Below are 13,663 nucleotides of genomic sequence, written 5' to 3' on the forward strand. Positions count from 1 at the left end.
CCAGACAGTCTTTAAAAAAAATCCATTTTGTTTCCTTTTTCTGCAGAAGAATGTCTTCCAAGCAAGCCACCTCTCCATTTGCCTGTGCAGCTGATGGAGAGGAAGCGATGACCCAAGATTTGACCTCAAGAGAAAAGGAAGAGGGCAGTGATCAACATGTGGCCTCCCATCTGCCTCTGCACCCCATAATGCACAACAAACCTCACTCTGAGGAGCTACCAACACTTGTCAATACCATTCAACAAGATGCTGACTGGGACAGCGTTCTGTCGTCTCAGCAAAGAATGGTAAGCTTTTAAAATCTGTCACTAAGTGTGTCTGCTTTATTACCTCATTACAAACAGGTTTTAGAGAAAGCTCAAAATATGTATCATTAGAGTTATTTGTGTTCAGTCCATGAAACAGCTACCATGTATATTTTTAACATACTAGTAAGTGGGAAAAATTGGAAAATGGTTTGTGGTTAGTTTTTGTCCATTATTAGGTCAAGTTGCCAAAAGATATTTAATTTAATTTCGGGGGAGATTTGGTTATCTTATTCTCTGACTCTCTGTATTTAAGATGATGAACTTGATAATACCCCAAAATTGTTATGATTCAATAAACTGTGGCTGTGTATTAATATTGAAAAATTATATTAAACAAACATGTCTATATAAGTGAGGTCATATGGTGAATACATCTTCAGTGAGGAAATGCAGGTGTTTATCATTTTTAATAGTCATTCTTGATTTATAATAAAGCTTTCCTCACTTATGTGCCTATGTATTAATTTCAGAAGGACATACAAAGCTCCTCAGTCTCATTTAATCAAACTGCAGGAGTTTGCCCTAAAGGTAGAAACAAAAACATCAAATTCATGTAGTGTATTAGCCAGCTTTCTCATGTTAAATTCCATCTGTAACCATCAAAACAGAAACCATAATAAGTGACATTAAATGTCTAGTTTAAAGCAAAAATATTCAATTTTTTAGCATTTAGAATGGACCAAAATTTTAACATATTAGATTAGGAATTTTAAACCCTGCTTTACATTTCTTAACTTTTGGTTAAATTGATGAAAAATATTTTAAGTGGGAAGTGAGGAAAAGTTTTATTCCTTAATAAAAAATAAGGTATTATTTTAAAATACCTTTACTACTAATAACAAATATTTAAATTCTTGCTTTATGTTTAATGTCTTAGAACCAATTCAAATACTTAATTCCATAATTTATGGAGACAGACGTTTTTCTTTTTCAGATAATTTTGCAGGCACAATTAGTGCTCTGGAGCAGTGGGTGAGAAATAGGGGATTAGAAGAAAAATAAGACTGTTCTACACTAACTTTAGGTTCAAAGAGGACCATCATTGTGCAATGAAAGCCACTGAAAGATTTGTTTTCCTTGCATAGGGGGAAGAGAGAAGGTATAATAAAGCAAGGCTAAAAGTCTGTTTTTCTGACTGAACTTAAGCGGTTCGTTTTACACCTCCAGCAAAGAATGGGTGAAATAGATATCCAGTCACTGCTACTAACTTTTTGGCAAGATAATAAGGTTATGTTTTATTTTTATTTCAACAAATACTTATGAAGCACTTCCTCTGGGTCCAGCATTCTGCTAGGTACTGGTTGTATAGTGAACAACATACGCATGATTATGTCTTCATGCCTATGTCTAGGAGAGGGAACAGAAATTAAATAAATATACACACATAAATATATAACTAAAATTGTGGTATGTGTTAAGAAGAAAAAAAATAGAATGCTATGTGAGAACATAATGAGATAAACCTACTTTAGAATGGATAAGAACGCTCTCTCTGACCTAAGGATGATAGGAACTATCCAGGCAAAGAATAGAGAAAAAAATAGCAGAGGGACATCATGTATGAACCATTTGAGGTGAGAAAAATATAGCTGAGTTTCAGGAAATGAAAGATGGTCCTTGTAGCTGAAGTGTAATGAGTGAGAGTGCAATGTAGCATCAGATACCGTTGGAGAGATTGGTAGGGGCTATACATACAACAAGACCTTGTAGATAACATTATGGAAGTGAGATTTCATTCTAAGTGCAATGGAAAGCCGTTGAAAGATCTCAGAACATTTCAAAAAGATAATTCTGGCTGTAGTACGAATGAATGGGAGGAAGACAAAGTGAAAGGAAGACCTGCTGGGAGGATATTTCAAAAGTCCAGGTAAGAGATTATGGTGGGTTGGATTAGTGTGGAGGTAGATGGGGTAGAGAGAAGGATGGGTTCAAGATATATTTTGGCTTTTATGCCAATATAGTCATGAACAAATCAAAATAACTAACCTGGAAAATATAGGCTGAGGCAGAAATAATACAGCTCAAATTTTACTTCTTAAGAGCATTCTTTATTTGTTTTTCTTAGTAAAATTTACTTTGCATATTGACAAGTGCCAGATTGCTTCAGTGAGTTATTCTCAAAGTTTTATGATCTAAAATTTTGTCAGAAATTAAATGTTAATAATTTGCTTACCAAATTTATATTAAGTGGGATTTATGGTGGTACAAAATAGTTTAAATTTACAATTATGTTATATTAGTATAAAAGAAATCATACTTGCTGGAAATGTTTTCAAACTTTTGCTCTCTTTTGATATCAAACATTACTTTCCACTGGAGCCTTTGTGTATTCTAAATGTCTGGAAGCCAAAATATTTTGTTTTAACTCCCACTCTATAGTATTTCCCAGCTGTGTACTTATATGGTATAATAAAAGGATTTAACAAATGGGAAATAGCAGCTGCATTTGGAAATTCCCTTTGTGCTCTCTTTTCATTTGATAGATTCAATAATATATAGCAAGTGTAACATCAGACCTGTAATGACTTATACTGCAAGTATCATATCACCAACTGATTTTTCTTTACAGAAATGGAAAACAATAGAAGGATTTTAGGTTTCTGGACAGTCTTGCAAACCTACATGTAGTGTGTGTGTGTGTGTGTGTGTGTGTGTGTGTGTGTGTGTGTGTTGGGGTGGGGTGACTGTGACTAGAGTAAAATTTAATAGACATTTTACTTCATTCTACTTTCAAGTAAATATTAAGTCCAGAGGAATTGTTACGAAGTTAAGTGAAACTTACTGTTCTCTTCGGTGGATCCTATTTGTTACTCACTGTAATTAAACTCCATAAAATCATTATGAAGAAATAAAATTTAAAAGAAAGTCTAAAAAACAACAACAAAGATTCTATCAGCAGTTATTCAGTTTTCCATTGCTATTTACTGTCTGTGATAGCCCTCACTCATGAACAGTTAGAAACAGGCATTAAAAGTTTCTTATCTACTGGGTGCAGGGAAGGTTTTACTTCGAAGTATCAAGACCACAGAGGAGCTTTTCTGTAAGACAGGGTAAAGACAAAGCAGAGAAGTTCTGCTAATCCCTACTTCCTGATTAGTAAAAAAAATTTTAGATGTTAAAATTCAAATTAATTATTTTGATGTTGCACCCCAAAAATATGAGACTACAGAGTTTCAAACAAGTAAAAAAGTTCATTGTGGCATACGCAAAGAAGTGGAGAATAGACATTTTAGAGATCAGCATTCCAAGACCAGTTTAAGATAAAAAAATTTTTGTCTGATTTTAATTACCATTCCTTATATTAGACACCAAAATGTTTGATTTTAAATTTAGTGTGCTGTGTTAATTGGCAAGATCCATTTGAAGGCTGAAACGTTAGAGTAAATAAGAATTTACTGTCCTTGTTTGCCATGTACAGCCTTTACCATTTCCTTTATGGTACCAGTATACTAGCACCTTTTTTGCAGAGGAATATTGACACTGTTCCCTGATATGTGATTTTGCTCCCATTAGAGCTGATTTGTTAGACAGGAATAAATTCACATAATTTTTTCATCAAAAATGTATAATGTATCTTTTTTAATGTTAACACACATGAAGGAATATTTGGTGGCTGGCATATGATATTGTGTGTAATGATTATCTGTTAAAGATTTCTTGAGTATGTAGCACCTACTAAGTTCCAGGCACAGGGATTTTCTTGTGAATAAGACAGATACCATTCCCTCACAGAGTGAGACAATTTTAGACAATGATAAGTGCAATGAAGAAAATTAAATAAGAAAATGTGATTGAGAATGGCTGCTTCAGGCAACCCAGGGAAGGTCTTTTTGAAGAGGTGACATTTGAGTTGAGGTTTGAATAACAAGAAGGAAGACAACTATGTAAAAGTTTGAGCGAAGACATTCAGCTAGAGTATATAGTAAGTACAAAACCCTTTTGGTTGATGTGTTTGAGCAATAGGAAACAATGGAGTGCCTGGAGTGGAATGGATGAGGGCGAGAATGGTGTAAGATGAAATCTAGGAGGCAGGCAGGTGACAGATACTATGGGGTATCATAGGCTACAGTGAGGTGTTTGGACTTTACTTCAAGTGCAAAAGGAAGGTATTGGAAAATTTTAAGCAAGAGTCTACCATGGTTTATGTTTTTAAAAGATCACATTAGCTGCTGTATAGAGAGTGGATTGTGGACGATGATACCAGAAACAAGGGCACCTCCTAGGAAAACTGTTGCAGTAGTGCAGGTGAGAGTTTGATGATGAGTGGAGGAGTGGACAGTTAGGGAGGTTATTCTTTGAGGATTTACTATAGATTCTGAAGAAGACGAGATTCACACAGAGGTTGAGGAGAATATTTTATGTAATATACATGAGGGCAGAAATTTAATCAAGAATGACTAAGAAATGAAGTTGTTGGTACCAGGGAGTGGTGGAGGGGTTAGTCTTGCTCCTAGATGGTGAATGGTCTTGTGTGAAGACAGAACCTTTTAACAAGGAACTGTTTGCAGGTGACTTCTGAGATAGGCTATGGGAATGTGGGCTAGGCACCAACAATATCTCTTCTAAGATCCCCAAAGTGACAGGATTTTAACTGGGACCTCCTGCATGTGAACCTGTGCACTTACATGCATGCTCGTATTGATATGTATTTTAAGCCAGAATGGGATTATATGCATCTGGCTTTTAACTACTAGTCTAATTAAGTCGAAATAACCTTACTGGACCCCAGAATTTCAGAACTCCTTGTTTAAAAGATTTACTTAAATCCCCCCAGAGTTTTATCTTCTAGAAAAGTTTTAAATATAAGATTTCTACTGTAAATAAAAGATGCCAATAATATCCTTTGTTGTAACTGAAAGAAAAAAAATAGGCATCTTGAGATATTTAATAAATAACTGTTGGGAACAATACTTTCTTGCTTGCAAACAATTTTTCCTCTGCCTTTCTTGCTTTCAGTCCAGTGAAGTTGCTAATCAACTCTGGAGTGTTCTATGTAGTTGATTTTGAGTCATAAAGATTCTGGTGTGGATTTTGTAGCATTTCTTGGAATGGAGCTGTTGTCATTACATGATAGCATAGTCCATGAATTTGAATGAGGATTTAATCCTTCTCAGCCATGCTTTATATTGTGACAGACTTTAAGAAGATTTATAATTTTGTTACCTTTCAAAAGATTTTAAAAACTTGAATTGTTGCCAGTTTTTGGTAAGATTTAGTAATTTAAGGTAGTAGGCAGCATCTAAATAAAACTTATTTCTTCATTTTTATTGAGACTGAACTTTAGAAAATGTGGTGAAATGCACTAGTTCATCTGGTCCGAACTGTATGCAAGATTTATGTGCATCTTCTTGGTACCTGATTAGTCTGTGAAGCACTGAGGGAAAAAACCCATAAACTAGCAAGGTTCAGACTTCTTGAGAAATTTAGTTGCACTCTCTTTTTAGGATTTTGGAAGTTCATTCAATTTAAGTAAATTTCAAACTTAGACTTCTGGTAATAGATGAAAATGTCCATCGTTGTCCCTGAGTCATGAAACGACATTCTCCAGGAAACTCTGAGGGAGATTTCCCATTTTCCATAACTTTGGAACTATATTAGCACACAGAACTATCTGTTTTTAAACCTATCTCAGAAACTGACAGAAACTTACAATTCGAACCAAAAAATAAAACCCTATCTTATGGCATGGTGTGAGTAGTAAAATAGATAACTAATGCTGTACGATGTTAACACATCGATCACCTTTATGTTTTCACACCCTGTGTATGTGCAGTGTTTTATTCCTGCTATTAAAAAATGTATATTTAAAAAAATTCCCCAAACCTGGTTTGTTTAAATTAAACAAAATGACTACTGGTATGCTGCTTGGAAATATCTCAGTATTTATGGAAATTTGAATTATTTTATCATTATTCTTATTGATATAATACATCTTTCTAAATATACCTTTTAGAAAAGTTTTCTTACTTACAGCATATTACCAAAATCTTTATCAAAAGTAGAAACATTAACATGCTATGGAATAGTGGGCTTTTTCCCCTTTGGGCAAGAAGGAATCAGGTATGCATGCTGATTAACACCCTCCAGTCATTAACATGTGATTATGTGGGCTGCATACTGAGCACCTGCCAAAATATAAAAATCCAGTACATCTGTGCAAAGACTTTTTTGCATTTTTAAAAATTTTCACAGTTCAAGGAGAATCAGACCCCAGTATCTTTTCTTTTTTTTAAGTGTAATAAAATTGTGAATACAGAATATTTTCAAGGAGAAGGATAAACCATGTTAATTTTTATTTTAATCTTTCGGGCTGTATAAGATCCAGCAACTGGAGTTTGCAGAGCTCTCACTGTAACACGAAGCTCTTAACGAATTCCATCACTGACATTCACTTACAACTGACAGCATTCCTTCATGTTCATAAGGATTATCTTTTCTGGGATTCAGCCAATATTCCTACAATTTGCTTTATTTTTATGTGATACATTTATGTCTCATAAATATTTTGTTTCATTTCTTTCACCAATATGCTGTTAGGGTACACCTCATCATCATGCCAGGACTGCTCCTGTGGTTTGATTTTTCCTCTAATATCCATTTGCAAGTATTCCCTCATGACTAAAGTGTAGCTTGGGCTCTATAGCATTTCCAGACATGTAGGAGAAGTCATTTTTTGATAATTATTTAACATAAGACTTGGTTACTAATAGAAAATCTGATATGATCTAGTCTAACAGAACAGCTTGATTGAGCAGGCCTGTTCCACAAAGCTTGTATTTTCTTGATAAATTTAAATGGGATTTGAAAGTAGTAGAAGTTTTTTTTTTTTTTTTTTTTTTAAAGTAAGCTACTTGTCAAAGTTGGTCAGTATGAATCATTGGAAGCTGATCTCAGGACACCGTAATTTTTTGATTAAAGCTGAACTCCACAAGTAAAGTTCAATGTATAGGTTGTTCTGATTAATGTACACATTGTTGTACAGAGTTCCTTCTTGCCCACTGATGACCTGGATACATCACTATAGTGAAATATAGCTGGAATAAAGAAATCTGCACATTTCTGTAATTCTTCTAAACAACATGGTATAGAAAATAACATTTATATTATATAGGATGCAGTCATTTACATGACTAATTTGAACTTTTTCATGATTGGAGTGAGATATGATTCTTAAGGTCCTTCTAGATGAGCATGAATAAGATGGTGATACCTATGATAGGCAGCACATTGCCTTGGGAGCAGGAACCTGGGATTGTGTTTGTACTCCAGATCTACCTTCTTATTTTAATTTGGAGAGCATTACTTTTCATAAAGTCAACTTTAGCATAACAAATCCTGCTTCTGTAATTCATTCGGAGATGAGATTGTAAGGGTTCTCTTTGATTATTGAGTCAAACCTCCTGCACTAAGCAGGAAAGACCCTACTCTGTTCCCTCTATGAACGTATCTAATCTTTCTTGAATGCATCTAATAAATATGCCTTAATTACCTTGATATGAAAATTATCCCACTGTTTGTCCTCTGCAATAGGTTCTCCTTGCTTTTTAAGAAAAATGTAATATTTATAAAGAAAAACAACTTTAAGCTATTACTTCTTTTGTTAATATAGCTTTCAGTGTTATGATACATTTATTTTTATACTATTAACCTTTTATGTATTATCTTGGTATTACTATATTCCTGTGACCTCTAGGCATTATTTTTCTAGGTGATGCAAATTGAGTTCAGTAGTATATCTCTGTGTACACCACATTCTCAAATCCAAGGTATAAATTACAAACCTTTGCTAATAAAATTTTACAATCAGGTAAATATTAGAAATGAATATTTATGCATTTCATTTATCTTCTTTATATTTCATTAGCACCTTAGAAAATGGGAAACCTTATTTAATAAAGTAATTGGAAATTATTTTGTAAACTTTTACTTTGATTATAATTTAACTCTGATTTGTTTCTACTGACAGTGTATTAAGAATACCTAGAATATAATATTCTCAAGTTTATCAAACTTTTGGGAAGAAATGTGCCCTTATTCAACAGTAGATAGATTATTGTGATATAATAGAAGAGATTCATTTACCTTGAAACCCAAAGAATTAGATCATTTTTTGGGAATTACTATTATTTAGGAACTTTTTGATAAGTTCTAGTGGTTAATTAGTAGCTTTTACATAATTGTGGATTATCCAGGATTAAACTAATGTAATTCATGAATAAACTGAGAAAAAATTTGCTGTTGAATTTAGAGTTAATATTTGGCCTTTAGTTGTATCAGTCTTTTTTATACATGGTATGCTTCTACCAAAATGCCTTTATTTATTTTTTTGTTCTTGCACTGAATATATTTTGTATGTGAAGTTGATTATAGTTAATTTATTTTGCTTTTTGAAATTGATAGTAAAATTAGATTTCAGCTTTCCTTTTGACTACTGTTCTCTTGGATCCATGAGGAATAATGACACAGTAGGGCAAGGAATGGATCTGAATGCGAGTTTGGGAGTTTCTGGAAACTGAGAAAAATTAAAGCTCACACCCCACTGCCTTCCACAGAGAAAAAAGGATGGGTTGTATGGTTGTAATGAGCCATTTATCCAAGGTCTCTTCAGGTAGAACAATGCACAACCTCCAGACACTGGGGATATCTGATGACAGATTTGATTTCTACTTGCTGCTTTGTGGTAAATCGGTGACAGTCTTGTGCCTAGTTTTCCTTTTTCTGGAAATGTAAATACTCATAGATGGATGGATAGATAGATAGATAGATAGATAGATAGATAGATAGATAGATAGATGTTTTATGAGCAACATAGCCTCTGCGGAATCATTTTTAGTCTCTGAACTTGTTCTATCTGTAAAATCTTTAATCAGAGAGCTAGAGATGTTATTTTAAAATTTCTAGATTACAAGGAGTTTCTTGTAAGCTATTATATACATATTAGAAGGAAATTTGAAGGATTTTGTGGTGGGTGAAATTCTCAAAATATATTTAAATATAAATTCTCAAACTATATACTCTCAGTGTGTTTGACATATAGAGCAATCTGTGCTCTAGTTGCTCTTCTTCAGACGAACTAGTCCATAGAAGGACTTTACTGTTAATAGAGCATGATCTCTATTAAGGATCAAACAGATTTGACAGACCTTGATTGGGCTCTGGTACTTTTTAATGTTAAGATTAATGAAGAATGAAGAGTATACTCTGAGCTATTTCTTTTTTATGTGACGTCAGCTTCATCATTTAAAAATAGACGACCAATACATAGGTCACTATCGTACTGATATTTGTTTCTGAGGGCTTAAATCCTACTCCTTTTCCTAGTGGATCTGGACTACCTTACTTTTTTCCTAAAACTTTTTGTACCTTTTCGATTTTCGCTGAAGCTACTGTGATACCCTTGAATTTTGTAGAACCCCCCTTTCCCACAACAGCCCCAGTTTCTGTCATGAATTAAGAGACAGGTTTCTCAGAAGCTGAATTAAATAGCGTTTCAAAGGATTACTCATGCCATACAGTAATTACTCCTCTTTCTTGCCAACTCTGAGCTAGTGTCAAACAACAGGTCTTTGGTACCTTGACTTTCCTAATTTAAAGGCTAGTTTCCTAGTTTTGGTAGAGAGTAGGGAGTTTTTTTTATTTTGACTTGTTTGCTTTAGTTACTTAATTCTGATGTCTGAGGTTTGTCCACCAACTCGAAGTGCTATTCAGTATTCCTCATTTGGATGACACTTAAGCAAAAATGGGTTCCTGGTGATCTGACTGATACCTGGATCCTGTGATATGCATACAACTTAAGCTTCCTTTGTAGACTTCAGTTAGTTTAAAGCATATTATCTGTTTTGTTGATTACATGTAAAAATATACAGTTATTTTTGTAAGTGCACTGGTATCTCTCAAATGAGGGAGAAAAGAAAACAACTGCAAAGCAGAAGAGCAAGAGGATAATAAACTTGACACAAGAGCAAGTAGTTACCTCTTAAGAAAAGCTCTATGGAATCATTTGAGTCTCCATGCATAGAAACTTGCTCTATAAGAATTTGTCCAATTATACTTCTGAAACCTCTGCATAATCACACCCCTTTTCCCCAGTGCCTCAAATTGTCAAAGAAAACATCCTTTTGATTCAGTGGAAATATTTTCCCTGGGGTTATTTAGAGGAAACATAATTTAGAGGAGAGATTGTTACTCCATAGAAGGCCTATGTTTTTCTCTGCCACTAATTTGCTGTGTGACCTTAAGGAAGTCAATTCATATCTCCTGACTTCAGTTTCTTCATCTCAAAAAATGAAAGATTCAAAGCACACAGAAGCAGTCACCACTGGGCTCCACAGCTTATTTTCTGCAGGTGCATGCTAAGGTATTTAGGGGTAAGATGGCATGTGATATCAATAACATACTCTAAAACGGTTTAGCAATATAATTAAGATACATAGACAGATACATACATACATAGCATATATATGACAAAGTGTTAACCTAATTGTTTAACCTAGCTGATGGCTATAAAAGTACTTATTGTATTATTCTTTCTAGTTTTCTGAATATTCAAAATTTTTTCCTAATAAAATTTAAAAAGCCTATTTGAAAAAAGAGAAAGATTTGAACTATAATCATTAAATCTCTTTCTACTTCTAACTTTCTTGATATAAGGGTAAAATTGTCTTAGCCAATTCGGCTTAGCTTGGTAGTGTTGTTTGAGTATCATATGGTAGTTTGAATAATAATGAATTTCCAGATGAAAGTAATGGCCTCGAGTTGGTAGGCACATGAATAAGCTAATTAGCTGAACATTGATAGAATGTTGCTTCATGTGTTGGGGACGTAAGAGAGAGAGAGAAACAAATTGTAACATACTCAGAGGAGAATGAGCAGGATGGCTGAACCATAATTTATGAGGAAGAAATTAGGGAAACAGGGATGTTTTGCCTAGAAAAAGAGAAGATATAAGGGTACTATAATAGCTGTGTGTATGTATTGAAAATGCTGCTGTTCTGAATATTCCCATGGAATGGAATGAACTATAGGTTGAAAGAGAAGAATTCGTATTCCTGTAAATAAGAATGTTTGACAACCTTTCGAAGATGGAAGGGACTACTTTGGGAGGTGCTAAATCTTCTATTAATAGAGGTGTTCAAGGAGAGACCAAAAAGTCACTTGTCATGGGTATTCTAACAGTCACCATCACTACCACCACCACCACGCCATCATTTAATGAGCACCATCTAAATTTTTTATTTTTATTAGTTTATTTTTCATGACAGCCTTATGAGATAGGTTCTGTACTGCTGTTATTATTACTCCCATTTTATAGATCAGGAAGTTAAGGCAGAGAGAGGTTAACTAACTCTGGGCTATATGAGAGGTGGATGGAAAACCTAGGAAATCTGGTTCAGAGACTCTGTACTTTGTTTACTATCATACTACTTTGTCTTGCACAGGGAGTTCAAGTACTAGATGGGGTTGAGCAGTTGGATTTTTAAGGACCTTTGAATCTTGAGATTTTGATTCTGTATTCTGAAAGCATACAAATGATGCAAGGCTTTTCTATGTGCTTGTCTTGAGATGTTTAGAGACTTTAATATATTTTCTATATTTACTCTGTACACTGTCTTTACTTCCATTTATTAAATATTATGATAATGAGGCCATTTAAAAAACTTTTGGTGTTGTATGTTTCTTTGAATCAAAATAACATTTTATTTATTTATTTTTTTAACATTTTTTATTGATTTATAATCATTTTACAATGTGTCAAATTCCAGTGTTCAGCACAATTTTTCAGTCATTCATGGACATATACACACTCATTGTCACATTTTTTTCTCTGTGAGTTATCATAACATTTTGTGTATATTTCCCTGTGCTCTACAGTGTAATCTTGTTTATCTATTCTACAATTTTGAAATCCCAGGCTATCCCTTCCCACCCTCCACCCCCTGGTAACCACAAGTCTGTATTCTCTGTCTGTGAGTCTATTTCTGTCCTGTATTTACGCTTTGTTTTTGTTTGTTTGTTTTTGTTTTTGTTTTTTAGATTCCACATATGAGCCATCTCATATGGTATTTTTCTTTCTCTTTCTGGCTTACTTCACTTAGAATGACATTCTCCAGGAGCATCCATGTTGCTGCACAAAATAACATTTTAAAAACAGTAGCTTTTTCTTCTTAGACTTCAGGACTTGTAACATTTTAGCAAATAATTGGTAACAAACCTATATTCTGACACATCATGAATAAATTTATTATTATTGAATATTATAATAGTGTAAAGTGACGTGATACTATTCCAACTTTGAGGATGCTATGTAAATATATTATACCAAGTATCAGTTTTAATAAAAGAGAAAAAGAAGACATTTCATTTTACTATTAGATCTAATGATACTTTTGTCAAGAATAATCTGTTGGTAATTGGAACCAAATTCAGTATTTTCATTTATGTAACTTCTTTAATCTGTTTTTCCTTAAAATATGTCACATGAGAAAAAACATAAGTTTTCCTCTGAGAAAGAACCTATAAATGTTTGCAGTTTAGTTTTCAACACATTAAGAAAGTTGGATATCCTTTGTTAGCAAGAAGTGATTGACATCTAGATTAGGTAAAGCATTTTTCATCAGTTACCCAATAACACTATGGCAGAATGCCTCTTATACAGCACAGTTGGCAGGTATTTTTGGTTCGTCAAAAAAAAAAATTTATTTAAAGTGGGGAATCAGAAAAAAAGCAGTACATATATAATAGAGTATAACTCAAGATAATATATTAAATATACATATACATATGTAATTTATGTAATATAACTTAAACACTTATTTGAAATTTAAAATATATAAATGCAGTGCATACCAAGGTAGATGGAGTCATCTGTCCTAGAAGAGAAGATCGATCACTGACATGGTTGAATTGTCTGTATATGGTGATTTAAAGAAAACAGAAACAGCTTTTAGTTGGTTTTTAATTGTTTTTAATTTCTTTATAGACATTGCATCCCTTTAATTCCTTCCTGATAGTCAAATACTACCAGGAACACACCTACAGTTAAGCAAATTGGGTTTATCACTCATTGCAGTAGGGAGAACTCACACCACAGAGAACCATGGAGTGTCTCAGTAAGAGAGTGTTTGAAAGAACTTTTTTAGGATTTAGGCTTTGTTTGAGTGATTTGGGGTAGTGTCTAAAGAAACAGATGCTTGCTATAGATTGTGGGCTTTCAGAAATCAGGGACAAATCTATAATTGGGTACCTCAATAAGTCATATAGGGAGGACAGATTAGAGTGAGTATAAAGCTGTAATTGGAGAGGCAGTATAACTAAAATGGAAAACAAAGCTAAACAAAAATGACAACATACAATGC

General features: G+C 33.6%; 1 protein-coding gene across 27 annotated transcripts in view; it reads left to right on the forward strand.

Annotated features, from left to right (window-relative positions):
• SOX6 (SRY-box transcription factor 6) overlaps positions 1-13,663 on the forward strand; it is a 556,391-nt gene that overhangs the window by 224,051 nt on the left and 318,677 nt on the right. For all 27 annotated transcript variants that reach the window (XM_032488948.1, XM_032488938.1, XM_032488944.1 and 24 more), the window contains one exon: positions 47-287. In XM_032488948.1, coding sequence (XP_032344839.1) covers positions 51-287 — 237 coding nt within the window. In that variant the 5' untranslated portion in view covers positions 47-50. The remainder of the gene's footprint in view (positions 1-46; positions 288-13,663) is intronic.

The sequence above is a fragment of the Camelus ferus genome, chromosome 10 (genome assembly GCF_009834535.1).
Source record: "Camelus ferus isolate YT-003-E chromosome 10, BCGSAC_Cfer_1.0, whole genome shotgun sequence".
NCBI lineage: Eukaryota > Metazoa > Chordata > Mammalia > Artiodactyla > Camelidae > Camelus > Camelus ferus.